General features: G+C 29.6%; 2 protein-coding genes across 3 annotated transcripts; one reads left to right on the forward strand and one right to left on the reverse strand.

The window, feature by feature from the left end:
• Positions 1-10,847: 10,847 nt before the first annotated feature.
• LOC107955603 (probable protein phosphatase 2C 51) lies at positions 10,848-12,821 on the forward strand. 2 transcript variants are annotated; one of them, XM_016891399.2, is made up of 4 exons: positions 10,848-11,290; positions 11,879-12,137; positions 12,321-12,430; positions 12,547-12,821. In XM_016891399.2, exons 1-3 carry the CDS (start codon positions 11,242-11,244, stop codon positions 12,358-12,360), a joined length of 348 nt encoding a protein of 115 aa, XP_016746888.2. In that variant the 5' UTR covers positions 10,848-11,241; the 3' UTR covers positions 12,361-12,430; positions 12,547-12,821. The 2 variants fall into 2 exon arrangements, with proteins under 2 accessions (XP_016746888.2, XP_016746887.2); XM_016891398.2 differs by having other exon boundaries at positions 10,868-11,290; positions 12,289-12,430.
• A 984-nt stretch (positions 12,822-13,805) lies between these two features.
• LOC107955604 (rust resistance kinase Lr10) lies at positions 13,806-18,226 on the reverse strand. Its single transcript, XM_016891400.2, has 4 exons — positions 17,342-18,226; positions 16,641-16,678; positions 14,645-15,781; positions 13,806-14,080 (listed from the first exon to the last, which is right to left on the reverse strand). The coding sequence occupies exons 1-3, from the start codon at positions 18,094-18,096 to the stop codon at positions 14,646-14,648; spliced, it is 1,929 nt and encodes a 642-aa protein (XP_016746889.2). The 5' UTR covers positions 18,097-18,226; the 3' UTR covers positions 13,806-14,080; position 14,645.
• Positions 18,227-25,233: the final 7,007 nt, after the last annotated feature.

The following is a 25,233-nucleotide window of genomic DNA, read 5'->3' on the forward strand; positions in this document are numbered from 1 at the left end:
CGCAACAAGGGGAAAAAAGAAGCAGACAACACAAAACAAAAAAATATTAAATCTTTTTCTTTCTTTTTGTTCTTTCGCTATAAAAGCCGAACATAAAGAGAAAAGAGGGGTTTTTTTTTTCGGGAACAGTGGGCTTTTCTTTTCCTTTTGGTAGCATTTACAGAAATAAAAAGCAAAAAGTTTAAAGGTGATAAGCAGGGTTCTCTTTTATTTTCGATTTCTTCTTAGATATATATTTTTTTTCTTTTTGTTTATTTACTTATATACATATATAATATAAAGAGAAAAGCGTAAAAAATATATACCTTTTTACGGTGGCCGGCGCGACGCCGTCAATGGCGGAAGATCGCCGGAACCCATGGCCGGACTTGGGCCTGAGAGAGAAGGAGAGAGCTCTCTCTCTCTGTTTTTTTTTTAAAGATGAAACTGATTTGTTTTTTTTTTGGTTTTTCTTATTATTTATACTAAACATGAAACGACGTCGTTTTGGTGGGGAGGATCCGCGCGTTGACCCGACCCAACCGCCTAGGATCCGCGTGTTTTCTAGCGCATGGGTAATTTGCGCACGCGGTCCTCCCTCTTTTGCGATGGTTTTCAATTTGGTCCAAGAACCATGCGCCTGGGCCTTGGCAGAACGGCACCATTTGGTTAACATGGGAATATTTCCCATTTGGCCCTTCTACTTTTCGCGTCCATCACAATTGGGTCCCTTTCTTTATTTATTTATTTTCGATTTCGCCCCAAATGTTGCTCTTTTATTATTCTAGTCCTTTTCTAAATTTTTTTTACTTTTATTTTATTATTAAACCTATTATGTTATTTACTGTTATTATTATTATCCTCATATTTTGTTTATACTTATTATGTAAATTTTATATATATGCTTCATATTATATTATTATTATATAATTGCTTATATATGTATATAGGTATATGTATATGTATGTTTTTTATATACAAAAATACTTTTTTTCATATGTGTATATTTATATATATATGCTCTTACATATTCATTATATTTTCAAAATATATTGTTTATATTTTTTGTACTTTGTGATTTATATATATAATTACATATGTATTTATATATATTTGATGATGGTTTTACACGTATACATGTACGTGCATATATGCTTATGTATTTTCAAGTCCAATAGTTTTAAATAAGGTGTACTTGCGCATGCTTTTCATATTTTCATGCTTATATGTATACGTGTTTATGTATCTTTATAATTATATGATTTTGTTGATTTTGTTCATTTATTTATTTACATGTTTATTATTGTTTATTTTCTTACTTTAGTTTTTTATCGTTTGTTATTTCGCCCGTATAATTGTTTTTATTGTTTATTATTTTGCTTGTATCATTTTATTTACATTGTCATCATTATTATTATTTTGCATTCATTTTTACTCGGATTTATCAAAAACAAAAAAATCTAAAATAAAAGTAACACTCGGTATTTTAGATCTTCGAGAGAATCGAGCCCTAACGTATTGGGTTCCGATTTTCTTCGTTGAATTTAAATAATCGAGATTACTCTTTTAAAAATGATATAAAGTTCGTTATCAAGAATTCAATACGTTGTGTCCTAACGCATTGGATGTGACACGTTGTTTTCTCGAGACGAGGATTTTTCGAAATAAATGCAATATTCAATGTTTAATATTTTAAGAAATTGTGCCCTAACGTATTGGGTTGCGATTTCTTCACTTGATTTTAAACAATTGAATATTCTTTTAAACTTTATTACACGATTCTTTTAAACTCAAGTTTTAAATGATATCGGGAGTTAAGAAAAGATTGTGTCCTAACTTACTGGGCATGATCCCTTTCCTAAACCCGAGATAATAAAATATCTTTTTAAATAAATAAAATTTTGGCATTCATTCGCGTATCGGAAATTCGAGACATTGTGTCCTAACTTACTGGATATGATACTTTTTTTTCTCGATTAACGCGGAATGTGTCCCATTTTCCCAAAATTTTCAACTTTTTAATACAAGGAACGTATTTTTAAATTTCTTTAAAGTTTTCAACTTTTCGACATTAAGACATTAAGTAATCAACTAAGGTACCAATTTTGGGCATATCGAGGGTGCTAATCCTTCCTCGTGCGTAACCGACTCCCGAACCCATTTTTCTGAATTTCGTGGATCAAACCTGTTGTTTTAATAAAATCAAACCGTTTATTAAAAATAACTACTTTTCGAGGTGATCCAATCACACCTCATAGAAAAGGATTGGTGGCGACTCCCGTTTCATTTTTCAAAATCCAAGTCGACCCCGTTTTCATCAAAAAATGGTGTCTACAATAATTGGAACCTCCGCTTTGATAGTGCAAGCTTGATTGATATCAGATGGGTGGGTGTTTCCATTTAAAAAATAGAAATAGAAAGTTGGAAGGGAAGAGGAGGTATTAGATTTAATCGTACAACAAGAAGCCTCAATAAAAAGTGATGATTTTATAGGTTTCGTGCAATTCATAACATAAATAATGTTAAAATTATAAGAAAAATAATAATGATAATTAGAAAAAAGGTAAAAATATGGTTTAAAATAAGGATAAGTATCATAATAATCAGGATATACAGAAGTAAGAGGAAGGGAGTTGCAATCATCCGTGTCCAAGCTCGCATCGACCATTCGTATTGTATAATTTTCGTAAATGATTTGTTGGACAGAGAATTTCCCTCCTCTCCCAACCAAAGTGGTGCGATTATTGTTCTCACACTCAAATTCAAAGCCATAATGACCACAGTGGGGAGGTTGGTTTTTTAATCGGAATGGAAAACTGATATTCAAATTCCCACAGAAAGTAGAGCCGCAGTCTTGGTTAATAAGACTCCTAGCAAAACAAACAGCAGGAAATAGAATTACAAATAAAGCAAAAGAGAGCATTAGGTGACGGAACAATGGCAGTTTTGCTTTTAATTTTGGCATGCTAAAATTTTGGGTGAGGAAGAAGAACAATAATGGGGGTTAATGATTAAGTTTCTAACTAAATCAGGGAAATATATAAGAAAACTTGAGTGGAAGAAGAAGCATTAATGAGGACAGAAGACTTTGACTAGTCTTCAGCTTTATTTGGGATGAATATTTTATTTTCAATAAATTGTTTACACCTTTTATTCTTTTATCTTTTTTCTGGGAAGAGCCATGGTTATCACAAGCAAAAGAAAAAGGAATTTTAATATTATTCAAAAAAAAAAATTTTTGAACCATATGCTTGTAGTCGTAGATCAACGTTTATGACCTTAATAAATTCCAATTACAATGAGGAGGACCAAGACAATGCAAGTCTTTAGTCTTCTTTGAAACACAAAAACATTTGTTGCATCTTTTGTAACTATTTGTTGCATCATTCTAAAAAGTAAGTTAATAGTTAGAAGTGTCAAGCAAGGCGACTCAATGCCCAATTGTATAGATTCTTTTTATTTTATTCCACGAATACTTCACTACTTTTCAAATAATTACATGAATTTAAAATAAAACAAATTAAATATAAGATATAATTTCTATTTATTTAAGTTTAAATTCAAAACTAAATTCTATTTCTAAATTTTAATTATCCAAAATTAATTTAAAAACTTAAATTTAAAAATACATTAAGAGACTTCAAATTCCGTTTTATTTTAAATGAAATCGGTTTAGTAAAGAGGTGACTATGGATCAAGTCAAGCCGAATCGAAGTTCAGTTTCAAAAAATTCCAAGTCCTAGAGCCTATTTTTGATCCAACTCACCCAAAAGCTCGTTTTCTATTTGAAAATATTAAAAATATTTTTAATTGATATTTTACATATTTTTATAATTAAATTTAAATTTTAATAAAAATTATTATTTAAATTAAACTATAAAAATATTTATCCAAATCTGACCCAAATCGAATTAGGCCGGGTGGGCGATCCGATCATGACAGGAAAGGAGAAACAAGAAAGACGAAGCCTAAACAGGCAGTAAATTCATTTTAATTCTACATACATTCCATATTATTATTTAGGGATAATATAGTTTTTGACCCTAATCTTGATAGTTAAGTGGACTTTAGTACATATATCTTTTTTGTTCTACTTTGACACTCGAACTTCAAATATTTTGGTTCCTAAACTTGAAAAATATAAAAGTTTTATGATGCAACTCTGTAAGATTGTGTTACATCATCACTTAAAAATTAAAAATATATATAAATATTTTTAATTAATATTTTATATATCTCTATAATTAAATTTAAATTTAAAAAATATTTTTTATTATTTAAATTCAACTCAGGTTAAATCAAAATAAAATGTAAAAATACTTATTCAAATCTGACCCAAATTGAGTTGGGCCGGGCAGGCTACCCAGTCATCTCAAGTCTACTTTAGCACAGGTAAGTAAAGTTGAATCATTAGATTGGGATATATGTGTGCTTCGGGTAAATACTTATTTGGGCTGAATTATTTGGACTTCAATTATGAATTTAATTTTTTACTAATATGTGTGAGAAGCCCATTCTTTTATGAATTTTGGGCCACTTCGGTTTCGTCTTCAGGAATTAAACATTCATAAAAATCTAAAAAAATTTATTAAATTATTATTTATTAATTAAACCAGTTGATTATTCAATCGGTTTGACCACTAGTTCTTGATTCAACTCATTTGATCGGTTCAACTACCCAACTAACAATAATTAAATGAATGATTCAACATCCATAAAAATCTAAAAAAGAATATTAAATCGATTACATATGTTCAATAGCCAAGTTTTTTTTTTTTACTAATTTCAAACAATTTTTTTAATTTAATTGATTCAACCATTTTGTTCAAACTGTTCGCAAAAGTCTCGACTCTCCTAAAATGGAAAAGTTTTTATTTAAGTCATTTAAAATTTTTAAAATTTTAAATTAATAAAAGTAAATTACACTTTGGCCCCATAAAAATATAAAAATTTGATTTAATCTTTTAAAAATTATAAATATATAGGCTATTAAAATGGTGAAATTATATTTTTACTTCGTAAAAATTACAATTTAATTTCGACTCCCTTTTTTTTTTTTTTGATTTCGCCCCTAATTCAAACCATTATACCGGTTGGTTCTTAGTCCAATCAATCCAACCAACCAATCCACTACTATTTCAGTAAAATTGGTCATATCATCAAATCTTGATAGAATCCAAATTTAAAGGACCAAAATAGATCTAATTGTCAAACTCAACTACCAAAATGGATCTAACTTAAAAGCAATATTGAAACATGTCTTTCTTGTTTTCTCCGTCTCTTAAAACCCCCTGACCTTTGTTTTTTTTTTTTTTAGTCTTTGAGTTCCTTAGAGACTTGGTTCATATTTTAGGATATTGTTTCATGCTTTTGGCTTGCGAGTTCTTTGTATTGTAATGGTATTTTTTGTATTAGTGTGAGGAGTATTGTGGTGTTATTTTGCTATCCATTGATTCGTTTTGGGTGAAGGTTTTATTTTGAGCCTTTGTGTTTGTATGGGATACCTTATCTTCGAGTTCTGGGTTTTTCTTTAATATATTTCTATCGGTTCGAAAAAGATGGAAGTCTAGATTTGATTTGGAGATAAAATTGTGTTTTAATTTTTGTGTACTTTCCTGATTTTTCTAAATAATATTTTTTTCTGCTTCAATCCAACTACAATACTTGCATTATAAACAACTATTTCATTGAATTTCTTTTTTATTTTAAAAATACTTTTTAAACTGTTTTTTTTCTAGAGATTCTCTAAAATTTTCTATTAAAAACTTTATATATTTGGTAAAAGGATTAAAGAAGTTCCTGTACTTAGTGATGGATTGCATTTCAACCCTTTTATCGAAAAAAATTGACAAATTAATTTTTATACATTTCAAAACATACAAATTTGTCGCTTCGTTAAAATTTTTCTACATTTTAACCTATTCATCATTTCCTTTGCAGAAAAATAGTTGATATACCATTAGAACATGAGCCTCAAACATTATAAATGAATAATAATACCTCGGTCTATGAAGAAGTTATGTTACATTTGATGGAATATCAAAGGAAAATTTTTCGTTTATTTTAAAAAGATTTTATTCAATTTTCTAATTGTATATATAATTGATATTAATTATTTTTTATTTTAAGTTTAATTATTTTAAAACATATTTATTAAATAACTTTTTTTGGTGTTATTAATTAAACATCAAATGCAGCATTAATATTGTAAGTCTTCCGTTATTTAATATTTAAATAATATGAAATTGAACATTTAAACGTAAAATATAAAATTATTCTTAATAATTTATAATAAAGGGAATAATAAAACAGATGATTAGATGAATCAAGAATCAGGTTAAATTCACACCTGACCATGGAAATATTTGTGTCGATATGATTTATAAACAGGGTTTAGCCATGATACTTTTCTGTGAGAGGCAAAATCAAAATTTTTCTTTTCACTTAAAAACTTAATATTTTAATTTTTCCTCAATTTTGTCCATTCAAACATGTTAAGACTGTATGGTTTGATTTACCTGTTGGTACGTAAGCTTATTCATGCAAAAGTGTCCTTTTATCAATTAAAAAGAACAGCAATAAGGTAAAACGTCAGTTTTTAATAGAGTCTGACTGCGTCGTCGGCAAACGAGTGTAGAATCTTTTACGGTAAGCAAAAGCATGCTATCCTATTTTCCTCCAATAGCATATTTATTTATCATTAATAATTACTTTCATTTTAATTGTAATAAAAATTTATGACATAATTCATCGTTTACAAACACCATCTTCATATAATATTTAAATTTTCTTTTAGATAATTTATGATTATAATTCTTGAACACATATGACATAATGGATGATTATTTGGTATAGCTGGTAGTAAATTTTTAATTTCATAAATAGATTTGAAAGTTTGATATATATTTTAAGTTGTATTTAAAAAAAATAGGATATATGAAAATTTTTCAATCTCGCTTATTGAGTTAATTAATAATCCATAAAAAAATATTACTTTGTATGTTTTAATTCTTAATTAATTTTAGATATTTGACTTCTATTAATTTAAATGTTTTAATGTTTTTTTTTGAAAAGGTGGCTTGTTAAAAAAAGTGTGTATTTAATTCTTCATAAAACAAATTATTTGTAAATAATCATAAATCGGTATAAGAAGATCAAACCTAATATATCAAAGCAACTAATAGCGGATTGATTGTTTGATTTCAAATGTTTAAATTTGATAATCAATCAATTTAAAGATACAATGAGATGTAATTTTGTAAATTAGATATCTCAATCTTAGTATTAAATGATTGAAGACTCTAAGCTACTTAAAAACAAGAAGACAATCAATCTTCACTTTAATTTATATGATCCAAAGTTCTTAACACCATTTCAAAGAACCGTTCAGAAATTATAGATACAAGATCTAATCAAAACATCAAGTAACGGCCAAATCAAAACCCACCAAAGAGATATCCAAAGTCTCAAATCTGGAATTAAAGGTCAACGTAACCACATCATACAAAGAAATGCTCCCACCACTCCACTTCGGGACATGTACAAAATCTGATTTCTTCGATCACTACTTGAAAGAGTTGATAATTCTCATATTTAGAATTATTTTAATTTAGTTTTTATAGTATTTTAGGAGTAAAATCTTTTTTATTATAGTTTATAGTTTTTGAAATTAATTAGATTTTATTTAATTTTCCGGATTTATTAGCTATATTTTTCTCCATTGTAAATTTGAGATAAAAAAAATGAAAGAGTTGAAATATAAAGTAAGAAAGGATGAAATCTTCTACTCCACTTGATCAACTTTACAGTGAACATATTTTTAAATTCAGAAATTTTGATAGCAATTATTCCTTCTACCATAATTTTTTATTTGGTGGAGCTCCTAATAAAAGTCAAAAAGAAAAAAAAAAGTATGGGTTTGACCAATATTTTATGGTTCATTTTTTATATATTTACTCTAATCTCTGTTTCTAAAAAATATCTTAAAACATTGAAAAAATATATAGTTTAATTAGCAACAAATACGCGTTTTTTATTCTCAAATTATTGGTCCAATCGGTTGATTTAGTTAGAGATTCAAATATTATTTATGATTTTAATATAAAATATGAGAAATGATGTTCACATTTCAAATGATGTTCAAATTGATGGAAACAGTCAAAAAAGAAAAAATCCTGAGATGTCAAGTTTACATTTTAAAACTGGAAGAAAGAAATCCTCAAAGCAAATTGGAGGGGCTGCAAGATTGTCCAGTCAAATAGAAAAACTATGCAATGCAGCTGACAATATGAGTCAAGCCACATCTAGTTTGACTCCTGTTATGGATCCATATGGTATTCCACAAGCAGTCAAAATGCTTGACAGCATGTCGGAAGAAGTTCCAGAAGCTAGTCCGCTATACTTTTTCGCACTTAGATTATTGCTCAATAAGGACAAGCGAATTATGTTTTTATCAATTAATCCTAATATTAGAGCTTTGTGGCTTAAGACGGAAATGGAGGATAGTTGAAAATTTTTTGATCTTCTAGGGTTTAAAGATATCTATTTATGTGTAATCTTCTAGTTATAATGGCTTAAGCGAATTATGTTTTTATCAATAGTTATTTATGTTTAGTTTTTGGATATTGAATTTATGTGCGAATTATGCTTTTGGATATTGAATTTATGTGTAATCAATTATGTTTTATTAATAGTTGTTTATGTTTGGTCTTTAGATATTGAATTTATGTTCCACTTATTTTTTATTAAATTAATTTTATTAATGGTTGTTTATATGTGATTTTGGATATAAAATTTATTCACAGGTGATGAGTATAGTTGAGGATTATAGCGGTGATGAAAGTGATGATCAAAGGGAAAAGAAAGAGATGTTACAACGCATGGAATGTTTTAACCGAATATTTGTTGTTGCATCTTCTTCCATGCAATTATATTACGAGAAGTATATATTGAGGCAACCATGCATGGATTCAAAACAGTCAGGTGAGACATGGATCCGAGAGATCCTTGACGGTCATGAATCACGTTGTATGATTAATTTTAAGATGTCTAAAATGGTATTCACAAGTTTGTTGAGAGTTTTGGAGACAAGATACAACTTGCAAACTTCAAGAAACATATCTTCTACTGAAATGTTGGGAATTTTTTTATACATCTTGGGCACCGGTGCAAAAGTTTCCCAATGTCGAGAAAGATTTCAAAGGTCTGGATCAACAATAAGTCGATACTTTGCAGTTGTGCTTGAGAAAGTTTCAAGGATGGCCATTGATCTAATTGCACCTGAAGATCCTTTTTTTAGCTCAATACCCGAACAAATACATAATGATTCTAGATATATGCCGCATTTTAAGGTTAAAATTTAATTTCATATTATTATATTTTAATATATTTGGTCGACTAAAAATATGCACGAGAGTAATATGATTATTTGTTCAGGATTGCATAGGTGCAATTGATGGTACTCACGTTGCGGCTATTCTTCCACCAAATGAACAAATTCCCTATATTGGAAGAAAAGGTATCCCGACTCAAAATGTTATGGCAGTATGTGATTTGAATATGTGTTTCACATTTGTCATGGCTGGATGGGAAGGATCGACACATGACACTAGAATATTTCTTGATGCAATTCGAGATCTAAAATACAAATTTCCGCACCCTCCAAATGGTTAGATATTTTATTTATATGTGATTTTTAAATAATAAAGTAAGTTCTTTAATTGATTTTTTTATTAAAAAAATTCTTGAATTAATTGTTTGTTATATTATGACTTGTAGAAAAATATTATCTTGTTGATTCTGGATATCCTTAAATGAAAGGTTATCTTGGACCATATAGAGGTCAACGATATCATTTACCTGACTTCCGAAGAGGTAGACCGATTTCTGGTAAAGAAGAGATATTCAATCATTCACATTCATCATTACGTAGTGTGATTTAACGAACTTTTGGTGTTTTAAAAAAAATGGGTCATTTTAAGGGATATGCCAAGTTATAGTTTTGAAAAGCAAACGGTGATCGTTGTTGCTACAATGACGATACACAATTTTATCCGAAAACATGTTGGTCAAAATGATGTAGATTTTATGGAATACGAAGATATTAACTCGGCATATGAGAATAGTATTGATTCAGAAAATGCGCATGGGCCACAAAGTGATGATGACGACGACGACGACGATGATAGTGATGATGATGGTGAATCAAACATTTTTAGTGGTTTTGAAATGGAATTAACAAGAGATGCTATAGTTTCTAGTTTAATGAATTCAATTTAAATTGTAAATGCTATTGTAAAATTTTTAGTATTTATATCTGATATATAAATATTATCCCCTTTTTAAAACTTCAATCCAAATATATCTAATATTTTAATTTGTTAAGTTTATGTTTTCTATGTTATATTAATATCTAATATGAGTTATATATTCAAATACATTTTAAAATAAAATAATACAAATGTGTTAAAAGCATTAATTAAAAATAAAAAATAATTTTTATAATAATACAATCGTGTCAATATCTAATTACAAATATTTAAATATTTAAATATAGTTTATATATTCTAATTAAATTTTATAAATAATTAATATTAATTACTTAGAAATATTTAAAATTAATATTATATATTAAAATATTAACAATAAGTTATAATAAATTATTTTTTTATATTTTTGCTAAAATATCATAATATTAACTAATTTGAACATTATTTAAAAATATATTTATTACTTTATAATCTCATGTCTAAAATTGATATTTTATTCTTCAAAAATACTTTTTAACAGTAATACCAAACAATCAAATTTATTAAAAGCACTTCTTAAAAGTAGCAACGAAAAAACTAGCCTTTAACGCCCCGTTCTTCTGCACGTTTTAGAAGTGCTTTTGGCTGAAAAAGTCCTTTTCCTTTAAAAGGAATGAAGAACAGCCTCCTTTTCTTCTGAAAATTTCACCATCAGAAAAGGACTTCTCTCCAGATGAAAAGTTAAAATTTCTCTTTTTTTCAGCTTAAAGTGCTTTTGGCTGAAAATTGACCAAATTAACCTATCGTCTTCTCCCACAAACTTTCTTTCCCCTCCTCTGCTGGTTCTTTGGAACTGTCTTCTCCCACAAACGTGCTTTTGGCTGAAAAGAACAGAAATTTGATTTCTCAAATTTTTCCACAAACGTGCTTTGGAACTGTCTTCTCTCACAAACGCTCTCCCACTCCCGCGACGGGGCGCTGTCAATCGGCTGTGCTTCAGGGTCGAAGGAAGCATATGGAAGGTCTCACTGTCTGCATGCTCGATCTCCACATTCCCTTCCCGAGTATCTCTCTTTCTTCATATCTTTTTTTTTGTGCGGCTTCGTGGTTTTATTAGAATGCGTTCATAGGGGAATTAGTCTTACGATTAATATATTCTCTTGTAAAAAGGATAAATTGATGTTGCAATTTAATGACAGTTTTTATGCTATGGATTGAGAATGAGATTCTAGGGTTTTTCATTGAATGAATTTGCTTTTGGTTGTTTTATTAACAAACTTCATCGCTTCGCTTAAGAAAAAAAAAATCCTTCTTTTAAGATTGAATTTATGAAGTTTTATCGGTTAATTAAATGCTTAGCTCTTTTCTAATGACTGTAACCAATGTAGCAATGATATTAAAGAAGGTTTAGTTATAAAAGTGGAGAGATATTATGCTAAACCGAACTACTAACTTCAATAGTTTACTTCTTAGTGTTCTTATAGAGGCAATTTTGTTTGAAAAGGATCTTTCTAAACAATGTAAGATTTGGTATTTTTGCTTATTTTGTGATGGTTGAAGAAGTTTGTGCGTATCACTGATTTAATAACTTTGTCTAACGTCTCATCCTATGTTTTATTTTTAATACATAAATTTTTGATACATTGGAGCAGGCAAAATTGGGGTTAAGGAAGTTTCAGTCGGAGTTGTTGCAGTTTTTGATGGTCATAATGGTGCTGAAGCTAGTGAGATGGCTTCAAAACTTTTACTGGAGTATTTTGCTCTATATACATATTTCCTTTTGGATGCAACTTTTTCCTTTGTATTGAAGAAGCAGTCAAGTAGGTTGCCAAATGTAGGAGAAGGGGATATTGTTTTCCAAGTGCTTAATTGGGACAAAGAGATTGGAAAGCATGGCTTGAACCTTGAAAGGTGATATCATGTGTAACTCAGACCATATTTATGTTTGAGTTCCTTGTTTTAGAAAATGGATATAGCTGTTGCTTGCTGTTGACGATTCTTAACCCAAAGTATTAATGCTTGCTCAGATTATTAACCCAATGTTTATTTCATCATCTTAAAGTTGCTTCCTGTTTGCTTCTACCTGCTATTCAGCTGGTTGTGGGAATTAGCCATCCCTGGTGGATTTCTCTGACATTTTTCATTGGAAGCTGTATTAGGCTAGTGGATTGGTCTTTGACTAGCAATTTTCTAGGACTATTCAGGTGATTGCTTCTTGACTCTTTGTACATTGTTCTATTTCATTTTCTTTGTCAATGAATTTGGTTTTATCATTGGTTAATGTTTTTAGTAGCTTATGTTCTGTTTCTTTTTTGTCAAGGTTGTGGAAGGCTCTCCAGTTTTATGCAGGCTTCAGCATTTTCATGCTTTATGTGTATCAACTCCGTATAGAGTTCTCAAGTATGTTACAGTGGATAGCTGATTTTGTTGGTCTATTCAAAATATGTTCAACATCTGAGTGGACTGAAATTTGCTCTTCTGTTTCTCTTGTACTTTATTACATCATGGTATGTACTAGTTTTATTACTATAGGTCTGATTCTGTTTAAAGATTTTAGCTGAACCTTTTAATGAAATGCAATTCACTCTTCCCTCTTCCTAGAATCTTATATTATGAAATTGACTTCATTTGAGTCTTTCCTGTGTCTGACATTTGTCTATCTAATAGTCTTTTCCCCATATTACCAATTTAAGATGGTTTGAAGTGTTTTCTTTCTATAAGAAAAATTTCCCGAACAGATATGAAGTAATTAGTTGCAAACTAGACTTTGGAGATTGATGACATTTTTGCCATTCTGGATGCAATTTTTATTCAATTTGCTCAATGAAATTGCAATTGAAAATTTGAGAGCTTCCTAGTTAGAAACCACATATTTATATAATATATGTTTTTAATAGTTTTGAACAAGTTAAATTAATTATAAAGAAATAATATAATTGAGAACAAGATTAGAGCAGCTCGTTTGTACATCTCAATCTTAATATTAAGTGATTGATGACTCTAAGCTACTTAAAAACAAGAAGACAATCAATCTTCACTTTAATTTGTATGACGCAAAGTTTTTAAAACCATTTCTAAGAACCGTTAAGAAATAATAGATACAAGATCTAATCAAAACATCATGTAACGACCCAACCAAAACCCACCAAAGAGATATCCAAAGTCTCAAATTTGGAATTAAAGGTCAACGTAAACACAAAATTCCCCAAAAGTATTATGAGTTCTAACCTTTTAATGGGTATAATTTTTAAGGTTTTACAATAGCCTATTTACATGCAAAATTTGTAGCCCAAATAATAATAAAATAATATAAACTAATCAATGTTTAACTAAAATAAATAAATAGAGTTTAGCTGAAAGATTACCTCTCAAATTTAATCGAAATATGAGGCAAGGTATCACTTCAATGGTATAAAGCTACATAAAATCTTAGTTATGTCTTTGAAATATTTTCATAAAGGCATGTGCAAAAACTTTTTCATTCTTAACAAATTCATTCCACTCAATATTATTTATTTAAAATCAAAACCACATTTATTTTTAAACAACATCTAATAATGTATTTGGCTCATCCAACAATTTATTTTTAAACGACATTTATTTAAAAAGAACCAAATGAGAATCATTATACAACTTCATAAAGTCGATGACACATCCAACATTTAAAGCACAAAGAAACTAGATAGGCCAACAACAAAACAATAATGCCAACATTCTCAAATACGGCAACAAATTTGTTCTAAAAACAAAAGTAAGCGCATCGCACCTAGAGCGTAGAAATACTTGAATTCAATCATTGTAACAACGAAAAAGGAAACAAGACATCCAACATCCTCATCACAATAGATTCTCCTCTGACCCGCCAACAGCGTTTGCAATGCAATAAAACAAAAAGAGGTTATTGTGATAGCAACTCTTATAAATATTCCAAAATTAACTTTTAGATGCATCAAGTCTTAATCTAAGGGAAAGGGTTTATCCAAACATGAAAAATCTAACCAACTCAATTCAATTCAACCCAACCTCAACCTATCTATATAGTTTACTTTTAATTTATATCTAATTTCAATTATGGTTTAAATTTAAATATTTTTTAACAAAAATTTTAAATACTTAATATTGAACAAATAGCCATATTTATGAAAAAATTTGTAATTATGAACATAACTTAACACATAGGTAAAAGTATTTTTTTTACTTAATAATATTATTAGCAATAGTACGTTATTAATTGTATATGAAAATAATGAAGCTTAAAAATTAAAATTTAAAGACAATGTCATTGTCAAATTTACTCAATTTATTTTTAACCATAGTTATCTATGTACATATGTGACACACATAATAAGATGCTAATATATATAAGGCAAAATATTATAAAGTTAAACGGTTAGATAATGAAGTGAAATGTTTCTAACCTTATGCAATATTTGAACTTGTTATAGTAACAGTATCCAATGATGTACTTGGCTCATCATTAGAGTTCTCACACCTATGAACCTCCATTGATGTTTCAAGCGGCAGTTGATGGAATGGCTTAGGAGCCATTTCAAGGAGTTCAACATCAGATTCAAGCATCTTCAAAACTTTACTCATTGAAGGACGATCAGAAGGCAGTAATTGTATACACCAAAAGGCTGTTATTACCATTTTCTTTACCATTGCTTTTTCATCGTCAGAAACATCTCCCAACTCCAAGTCATCTCCTTGATCTAATCGGTCATAAATCCAAGATGGAAAATATATTTGACTAGTGTGGTCAGCAAATGCATTCACATTCTTTCTCCTTCCAACTATTTCCATCAGTAACATTCCAAAACTATAAACATCGGCTTTGTATGAGATGCCTCCAAGATTTTTGTAAACCAATTCAGGAGCAATATATCCTATCGTTCCTCGTGCCGCAGTGAGAGAGACAATGCTATTATCTACTGAATACAATTTAGCAAGACCAAAATCCGAAACTTTTGGATTAAAATTCTCATCAAGAAGAATATTGTGTGGCTTGATATCAAAATGTAGAATTTGCATGTCACATCCTTGATGTAAGTAGTGAATTCCTTGAGCCACCCCAAGTACAATATCAAACATTTTTTTCCAGCCCAAAGTGTTCTTATTTTCTTCTGTAAATATGATTTTATCTAAAGATCCATTAGACATGAAGTCATATACTAGAGCTTGCTTTGATCCCTCCACACAAAATCCGATAAGTTTTGCCACATTAGCATGATGAATTGTCCCAATGGAAGCAACTTCGTTTATGAAATCTTGGCCATTACCTTTTGATTTGCCCAACAATTTTATTGCCACATGATGGCCGCTACGAAGCTTTCCTTTAAACACTGAGCCATAACCCCCTTCACCTAATTTATCTTTAAAATTTTTAGTCATTTTTTTAATTTCTTTAAAAGAATACCTTAATGGCACTAGATTATTTTGGCTTTTAAGGAACTCTTCGATCATATCATCCATGGATAAATGTCTTCTTCTCCATTTGTACGTGACAAAAGCAAGCAAACAAATGATCCCAGGAAATGACCTCAAGATAACTCCACCTTTAAAGAAATACAATGTAACATGTTGAAATTAATCACATAATATATAACTTACATTCTCAGAAAAAGGATATAGTGTGATAGTTTTATGTTAACTAGTATTTGAGAGAGTGGCATATTTCACTAGTATATGGACTTAACCGAGAGTAGTCTGAATTATATGCATTGTTTTTGTCATTAGCAGGTATATCTCAACAAATTAAAATTCAGAATTTGAAACACAAAAGGAGTAAATCATGCAAAGTGGATGCCAATTATTCTAACCTCACACATTTCAATAGATTTGATAGGGTCATGACATTCACCCAAATTAACACATTCGTAACCCCATCCAATTAGCAAATTCTAAAGAAAGAACATGATTCTTAACCATGAAGGATACTCAACTGATGTTTCTATTCATGCCAAATAAACTTGAAGAAGGACAAATTAAAAATATAATAACCTTCAAATTTCATAAATGAAACAAAATCTAGAACCACCAAAAGATGCAAGAGAACCCCCCAAAAAACAGATTTGATAAATTCAAGAGCTAACTTTGTTGAATGTTTTAGCAAAATGAATATCCACCAAACTTATAACCTGTGAAAGTTCTAAACAATACCATTATGAAAACAAGCTTAACTAAAACTCTAACATCTTTCTTAACTTGACAAAAAATTTCTTTCATATAGAAGAAGATTGTATTCTGCATTCAAACTCCGTAAAGAGTGTCATAACTTTCTTAGTTTTGTAGTGAAATTAAATATAAACTTGTATAATATGATAGGCTCCTTATTCTTTTTTTCCCCCAGAATATAGCTAATATTTGTTCTCAACTAGTGCAAATGCAAATCTGCAAATCTAAAATTAAATATACCTGTTATTAGCAAACAGAGACGATAAGCTCCGAAGAATCTGGATTATATATTCAACAAATCAAAGTAAAATTAATAAAGGGGTGTAAAGAAAAATTCCAAATTTGTATAAAAAAATCAATGGAAGGTAATTTAAAAAATTATATTATGTTTTGTGGTATATACTCAAAAAAGAAATACAACAATTCTTTACATATGTTTGCTTGTAAAAAGTATGCAACATGTGTTACAGTATAAGAGTTTTTAGGTAACTAATATGATTTAATATAATGAAAGGTGAAACAAAATTTATTCAAATTAATTAATCCAAAAAGTATATATTATTGCATTAATAGAGTTTTTGCCAAAAAAAATAAACTCATCCACAATGGTGGAATATTTACGTACTACCAACTAAATTGAATAGACATCAAAAATAAAAAGAAAATAAAAAGATAGACATAATCAAATATAATTGTCCAAAAAGAAGACAAAACAGCAGAGAAAGCAGAGGCAGATACTAAATTAGAAATGCTTTTAGTTCATTTGATTGTTAGATGTTGATCAATTTTAGATGCAAAATCATCATACTTAATTACCATCATTAAATTTAATTGCCAAAAAGTAACATAAAATGAAACAAAACAAAAAGTAGATGTTGTACCTAAAAATTCCAGAATGATGCACACTCAAAATGCAAACTTAAATTATTAAAGAAACTTACATATCTTTAAACAAAACTTTGTTTCTAGTACAACTCTGGTAACGGCATCTACTCCATTTGACCCAAAAACCCTCCAATAATTTTTTGTATATATCCAGCGTAGACATGCCTATTATATTATCAATCATAATTGGAACCTCCGCTTTGATAGTGCAAGCTTGATTGATATCAGATGGGTGGGTGTTTCCATTTAAAAAATAGAAATAGAAAGTTGGAAGGGAAGAGGAGGTATTAGATTTAATCGTACAACAAGAAGCCTCAATAAAAAGTGATGATTTTATAGGTTTCGTGCAATTCATAACATAAATAATGTTAAAATTATAAGAAAAATAATAATGATAATTAGAAAAAAGGTAAAAATATGGTTTAAAATAAGGATAAGTATCATAATAATCAGGATATACAGAAGTAAGAGGAAGGGAGTTGCAATCATCCGTGTCCAAGCTCGCATCGACCATTCGTATTGTATAATTTTCGTAAATGATTTGTTGGACAGAGAATTTCCCTCCTCTCCCAACCAAAGTGGTGCGATTATTGTTCTCACACTCAAATTCAAAGCCATAATGACCACAGTGGGGAGGTTGGTTTTTTAATCGGAATGGAAAACTGATATTCAAATTCCCACAGAAAGTAGAGCCGCAGTCTTGGTTAATAAGACTCCTAGCAAAACAAACAGCAGGAAATAGAATTACAAATAAAGCAACAGAGGGCATTAGGTGACCCAACAATGGCAGTTTTGCTTTTAATTTTGGCATGCTAAAATTTTGGGTAAGGAAGAAGAACAGTAATGGGGGGTTAATGATTAAGTTTCTAACTAAACCAGGGAAATATATAAGAAAGCTTCAGTGGGAGAAGAAGCATTAATGGGGACAGAAGACTTTGACTAGTCTTCAGCTTTAATTGGGACGAATATTTTATTTTCAATAAATTGTTATCACCTTTTATTCTTTTATCTTTTTTCTGGGAAACACCTCAATCAAATCACAAGCAAAAAAAATAAATTTTAATATTATTCAAAAAAATTAAATAAATTGGGACCATATACTTGTAGGTCAACCTTTATCACCTTAATAAATTCCAATTACAATGAGGAGGACCAAGACAATGCAAGTCTTAAGTCTACTTTGAAACACAGAAACATTGAAGTGGCTGACAGCAACAACTGTTATTGCTTTGGTCCTTTTGTGTTATGTAAGACAACTATTTGTTGCATCTTTCTAAAAAAGTAAGTTAATAGTAATTATCCACGAATACTTAATTATTTTTCAAATAATTACATGAATTTAAAATAAAACAAATTAAATATAAGATATAAATTCTATTTATTTAAGTTTAAATTCAAAACTAAATTCTATTTCTAAATTTTAATTATCCAAAACAATCCACTTAAATTTAAAAATACATAAAGAGACTTCGAATTCTGTTTTATTTTAAATGAAATCAGTTTAGCATAGAAGTGTCTATGGATCAGGTCAAGTCGAACCGAGGTTCAATTTCAAAAAATTTCCAAGTCCTAACCTGTTTTTGATCCAACTCACCCAAAAGCTTGTTTTTTATTCGAAAATATTAAAAATGTTTTTAATTGATATTTTACATATTTCTATAATTAAATTTTAATTTTAAAATTTTTTATTATCTAAATTAAAATATAAAAATATTTATTCAAGCTTGACCCAAATTGAGTTAGGCCGGGTGGGCGATCCGATCATCACAGGAATGGAAAAAAAAAAAGGGAAAGAAGAAGCCTAAACAGGCAGTGAGCAGCCCACTGAATTTTATTTTAATTCTACATGCATTCCATATTATTATTTAGGGATAATATAATTTTTGACCCCTAATCTTGATAGTTAGGTGCACTTTAATACATATATCTTTTTTGTTCTACTTTGACACTGAACTTCACAATTAGGTATATTTTGATTCCTAAACTTGAAAATTATGAAAGTTTTATGATGCAACTCTCTGAGATTGTATTACATCATCACTTAAAAATTAAATATATATAAATATTTTTAATTAATATTTTATATATTTTTGTAATTAAATTTAAATTTAGAAAATATTTTTTATTATTTAAATTCAACTCGGATTAAATCAAAATAAAATGTAAAAATATTTATCCAAATCTGACCCAAATTGAGTTGGGCCCGGCAGGCTACCGGGTCATCATAGGTCTACTTTAGCACAGGTAAGTAAAGTTGAATAATTAGATTGGGATATATGTGTGCTTAGGGTACATACTAAATACTTATTTGGGCTGAATTATTTGGATTTCATTTATGAATTTAATTTTTTACTAATATGTGTGAGAAGCCCATTCTTTTATGAATTTTGGGCCACTTCACTTTCCGTATCCAGGAATTAAACATTCATAAAAGTCTAAAAACACTTATTAAATTATTAATTAAACCAGTTCAATTATTCGACCGGTTCCATCATTAGTTCCCGATTCAACTCATTTGATCGGTTCAATTACCCAACTAACAATAATTAATTGAATGATTCAACATCCATAAAAATCTAAAAAGAATATTAAATCGATTACACATGTTCAATAGCCAAGTTTTTTTCTTTGTTTTTTATTTTTATTAATTTCAAATAATTTTTTTAATTTAATCGATTCAACCATTTTGTTCAAATTAGGACAAAACTAGGGTGATGGCAAGGGCCTCGACCCTTTTAAAATGGAAAAGTTTCCATTTAAGTGTAAAATTTTTAAAATTTTAAATTAATAAAGATAAATTGCACTTTAGCCCCTGAAAATATAAAAATTTGATTTAATCCTTTAAAAATTTTCAAGGTATAGCCTATTAAAATGGTGAAATTGTTTTTGCTATTGTAAAAATTACAATTTAATTTCAACCCCTAATTTTTTTTTTTGATTTCGCCCTTAGTTCAAACCATTATACCGGTTGGTTCTTAGTCCAATCAATCCAACCAACCAATCCACTACTATTCCAATAACATTGGTGATATTATTAAATCTTGATAGAATCTAAATTTAAGGAACCAAAATGGATCTAATTGTCAAACTCAGATACCAAAATGGATCCAACTTGAAAGTAGTATTGAAACCTGTCTTTCTTGTTTTCTCCATCTCTTAAAACCCCCTGACCTTTGTTTTTTAGTCAATTCCTCATAGATTGGAATTGAGTTCCTTAGAGACTTGGTTCATATTATTAGGATAATGTTTCATGCTTTTGGCTTGCGAGTTCTTTGTATTGTAATGGTATTTTTTTTGTATTAGTGTGAGGAGTTGTGATGTTATTTTGCTATTCATCATTGATTCATTTTGGGTGAAGGTTCTATTTTGAGTATTTGTGTTTATATGGGATACTTTATCTTCGATATTTGCCTCTTATAATCCTGTATTAGGTTTTTCTTTAATATATTTCTATCTGTTCGCAAAAGATGAAAGTTTAAATTTGATTTGGAGATAAAATTGTATTTTATTTTTCAATACTTTCCTGATTTTCTAAATAATATTTTTTTCTGCTTCAATCCAACATCAATTCTTGCATTATAACCAATTATTTCATTGAATTTCTTTTTTTCTAAAATACTTTTTAAACTACTTTTTCTAGAGATTCTCTAAAATTTTCTGTTCAAAACTTTATATATTTGGTAAAGTATTAGGAAAGTTCATGTACTTAGCGATGGATTGCATTTCAATCCTTTTTATTGAAAAAATTGACAAATTAATTTTTTTACATTTCGAAACATGCAAATTTATATCTTCGTTAAAATTTTTATACATTTCAACCCATTCATCATTTCCCTTACAGAAAATTGGTTGATATATATACTGCTGACACCATTTTTTTGATGAAACGGGGTCGACTTGGATTTAAAAATAAAAATGAAAATGGGAGTCACCACCAATCTTTTTTGATGAGGTGTGATCGGGTCACCGAAGAAAATAGTTGTTTTTAATAGACGAATCGATTTTATTAAAACAACGAGTTTGGTCTACGAAATCCAAAAACGGGTTCGGGAGTCAATTACGCACGAGGAAGGGTTAGCACCCTCGATACACCCAAAATTGGTACCTAGTCCATTACTTAATGTCTTGGTGTTGAAAATTCAAAAACTTAAAAAGAATTTAAAAATACGATCCCTCTTTATATTTTGTTATTTTAAAATTACTCGAATACATAAAAATGGAAAATGCTTCCTTATCTCGAAGTAACAAGATGTCACGTCCAGTAAGTTAGGACACAACACATCGTCTTTTTGAGAGTAAGCTTGCCTTTTATTTTTTATTTAAACCTCATTTATTTCAATTTTAAAAGGATATTCGCTTATTTAGGTTTAACGCGAGAAAAATTGAAACCCAGTAAGTTAGGGCACGACTTCTCGAATTTCTAAATACGGAATATTGCCTTTATTATTTTTTAAAAAAAAATCCTCGTCTCGAGAAAACAACGTATCATATCCAATTCGTTAGGACACAACGTATTGCATTATCGATAATGAGCTTTTTATTTATATTTTTTTATATTAAAGAGAATTCTCGATTATTTAGATTTAACGAAGAAAATTGGAACCCAATACGTCAGGGCTCAATATTCTCGAAAATCCCAAATACCGAGTAGTGCCTTTATTCTTAAAATTTCTCTTTTTTATGAATTTGGGTAGAAATTATGTGACGGAACAACAATTATGATAATGCGAGTAAAAATAATACGAGCAAAAATAACAAAAATAAATATATATAAAAAAAACAAATCAATTATATACAATGACAAGTAAATAAACAAAATAAAAACTAAAACATTTTTTGAAATAATAATGGACACATAAATAAATAAACATAAAGTAAAACAACAATGATAATAAAGAAATGAATAAAATTTTAAAAATGTATGTATGAATTTTAAAAAAATTTAAAATACAAAAAACTATGTAGGTATATATATAATGAAAATATGTATGTCTAAACGTATATATATGTATATGTATAAGAATTATAAAATATGAAAACATAATTATAAAATACACATGTGTGTATATATATTATATAAAGACAAAAAAGGATATAAATATGTATATTATAAAAATAAAATAAAATAAGTATGTACATACATGTGTAGGTATATGAATTAAAATATGTAAATATATGAGTATATATATGTATGCCTTGAAATTATAAAATATAAAAAAAAAACATTTATATGTATGTATATGTATGAGTTATAAAATATACATGCATGTATATACATGTATTATAAAAGCGTATGTACATAAGTGAACACACACATATATATATATATAAAGTATATAAATAATACATAAGTATGTATATATATATAAATAAATTAAAAATATGTACGTATGTATATATTTATATAACAAAATGTATGTATGTATGTACATATATACAACAAAATTTGAAATTAAAATGACATAAATAAGTAAATCATAACAATAATAATAATAATGTAATATAATAGTAATAATAATATTAAAATAATTAATTTAATGATAAAATAACTCTAATAACACATATGGGATTAAATTGGAAAACAAACTAAATTCTAGGGTCGAAACTGTAAATAAATAAAGAAAGGATTGCCAGTGATCGAAATGAAATGCACTGAGGATGTGGGGTACTGGCCGCGCAATATTCCCCCGTCCTTATGCGCATCATTTTGCGCTGGACTGGATTGGAACCAGCGAAAAATATGTGGCCAAAATTAAAATAAAACAAAAGGCAACATTGAATGCACCGCAAAATTAGAGGGACCAAAGGCGAAATTACCCATTAGGGCAATAATGGGCTGGTCACCCTCCCTCAAACGGCGCCGTTTTAATCAATAAAAGCTTAAAAAAAACTGCCTCCTGCAGTTTCATTTTTCTTTTGCAAAGAATCTCAAAAAAATAAAAATGGGGGTTCTCTTTTTTGTGCTAGGGTTCCAAGATTTACCTTAGAACCCTGCCGCCGTCAAGCTTCCCCATTGCCCGGTGGCCGGAGCCAAGCGACGGTCACCTCCATCGGCGCATTGAAACGCGTTCATAGGTCGAGACCGTGGAAGAGGGAAACGCAGGGAAACAGAAAAGCTTTGGCTCCCCTCTAAACCCACGTTCGGCGACGGTGGAGTGCCATCAACGGCGGGCCTAAGGGCCGATCCAGGTAGTTTTTTTCGTTCACGTTTCTATTGTTTTTTAGAATCGATTCATGGAGAAAAAAAAGTAAAAAGTAAAAATAAGAATAAGAATAAATATGTACATAAAAACAAAAATAAAAATAAAGAGAGAGAAGTTCAAAATCGACCCTTTTTGTTTTCTGTTTTTTTTTTTTATTTCAATATCTGTGTTCCTAAAAATCGGAAGGAGAACTACAAAACACCAGATTTTTGGCTGTATAGCTAAAATACAAAACTACTTTTTCTATTTTGTCGTTTGCCATTTGTTTCTTGCCGGTGTCTTCTTGTTCTTTATTTTCCTTGCAGGTAACAATGCGCATGGAGGAGGCTACGGTGACAGTAGCGTGTGGCTAGGTGTGGCAAACGAGGAGGCAAAGTGCGGCTGGCGACAGAGGCTGCAGAGAGGGGTGCCGACATGGCATGCGGCTAGGGTTAGATTAGGGTTTCAGTTTTACTAAAATTGAGTTTAAGTTGTGGGCCACTAGATTTTTTTATTTTTGGGCTTGTAATTTTTTTTGTTTTGTTTTTTCTGGTGGGCCGGGCAAAAATGGGTCTGTACAGCTGCCCCTCATTGCTTATTATCGTGTAACAAGAATAGAGCAAAGACTAAGAAAGACCAATTTTGCCCGGTCTCGTCGAGTCTTGACTTCTTGGTGCCTCTCTTCTTCAAGTAGCTTTATTTAAGTCCACCGTGCCTTGTTGCCTTGATCCACTTCATGGCACTTTCAGAGAGATATGACTTCCATCTACTCTGCTGCAACTTTATGAGAATGAGATTTGTAGTTTTAGTCCGTTCCACTGCAACTTCAGGGAGATAGGATTGATTTCTTTCGTCTGCTCCACTACTGCTTAGGGAGATAAGATTGGATGCGATCTGCTCTACTACAACTTCAGAGAGATAAGATCTGTGATTTTCGATCCGCTTCACTGCCAGTACAGGAAAATAGGATTGTTTTTTTTCGTCTGCTCCACTACTGCTTAGGGAGATAAGACTTGATGTGATCTGCTCCACTACTGCTTAGGGAGATAAGATCTGTGGTTTTAGATCCGCTTCACTGCCAGTACAGGAAGATAGGATTGGTTTTTTTGTTTTTTGTTTTTTTATTTCAATATTTGTGTTCCTAAAAATCGGAAAGAGAACTACAAAACACCAGCTTTTTGGCTTTATAGTCGAAATACAAAACTACTTTTTCTATTTTGTTGTTTGCCATTTGTTGTTCTTTATTTTCTTTGCAGGTAACAGTGCGCGTGGAGGAGGCTATGGTGACAGTAGCGTGTGGCTAGGTGTGGCAGACGAGGAGGCAAAGTGCGGCTGCGGTGACAGAGGCTGCAGAGAGAGGTGCCGACATGGCATGCGGCTAGGGTTAATTAGGGTTTCAGTTTTACTAAAACTGAGTTTAAGTTGTGGGCCGCTTGGGCCACTAGGTTTTTTTTTAATTTTTGGGCTTGTAATTTATTTTTTATTTGTTTTGTTTTTTCTGGTGGGCCGAGCAAAAATTGGTCTGTACATATACCATTAGAACATGAGCCTCAAGCATTATAAATGAATAATAATACCACGGTATGTGAAGGAGTTAGGTTACATTTGATTAGAATATCAAAGGAAAATTTTTCGTTTATTTTAAAAAGATTTTATTCTTTTTTCTAATTGTATATATAATTTATATTAATTATTTTTATTTTAAGTCTAATTATTTTAAAACATATATATTAAATAAACTTTTTTTTGTGTTATTAATTAAACAT

This window comes from Gossypium hirsutum, chromosome D01 (genome assembly GCF_007990345.1).
Source record: "Gossypium hirsutum isolate 1008001.06 chromosome D01, Gossypium_hirsutum_v2.1, whole genome shotgun sequence".
Lineage (NCBI taxonomy): Eukaryota > Viridiplantae > Streptophyta > Magnoliopsida > Malvales > Malvaceae > Gossypium > Gossypium hirsutum.

Bases quoted from the DNA above. Each gene is read 5' to 3' on its own strand.
- LOC107955603 (XM_016891398.2), top strand. From the start codon at position 11,242: ATGGAAGGTCTCACTGTCTGCATGCTCGATCTCCACATTCCCTTCCCG. The intron at 11,291-11,878 runs GTATCTCTCTTT...ACATTGGAGCAG, and splicing joins TCTCCACATTCCCTTCCCGA to GCAAAATTGGGGTTAAGGAA. The intron at 12,138-12,288 runs GTGATATCATGT...ATCATCTTAAAG, and splicing joins CATGGCTTGAACCTTGAAAG to TTGCTTCCTGTTTGCTTCTA.
- LOC107955604 (XM_016891400.2), bottom strand. From the start codon at position 18,096: ATGCCAAAATTAAAAGCAAAACTGCCATTGTTGGGTCACCTAATGCCC. The intron at 16,679-17,341 runs GTAAGTTTCTTT...TATATAATCCAG, and splicing joins AAAGTTTTGTTTAAAGATAT to ATTCTTCGGAGCTTATCGTC. The intron at 15,782-16,640 runs GTATATTTAATT...ATTTCTTTAAAG, and splicing joins TCTCTGTTTGCTAATAACAG to GTGGAGTTATCTTGAGGTCA.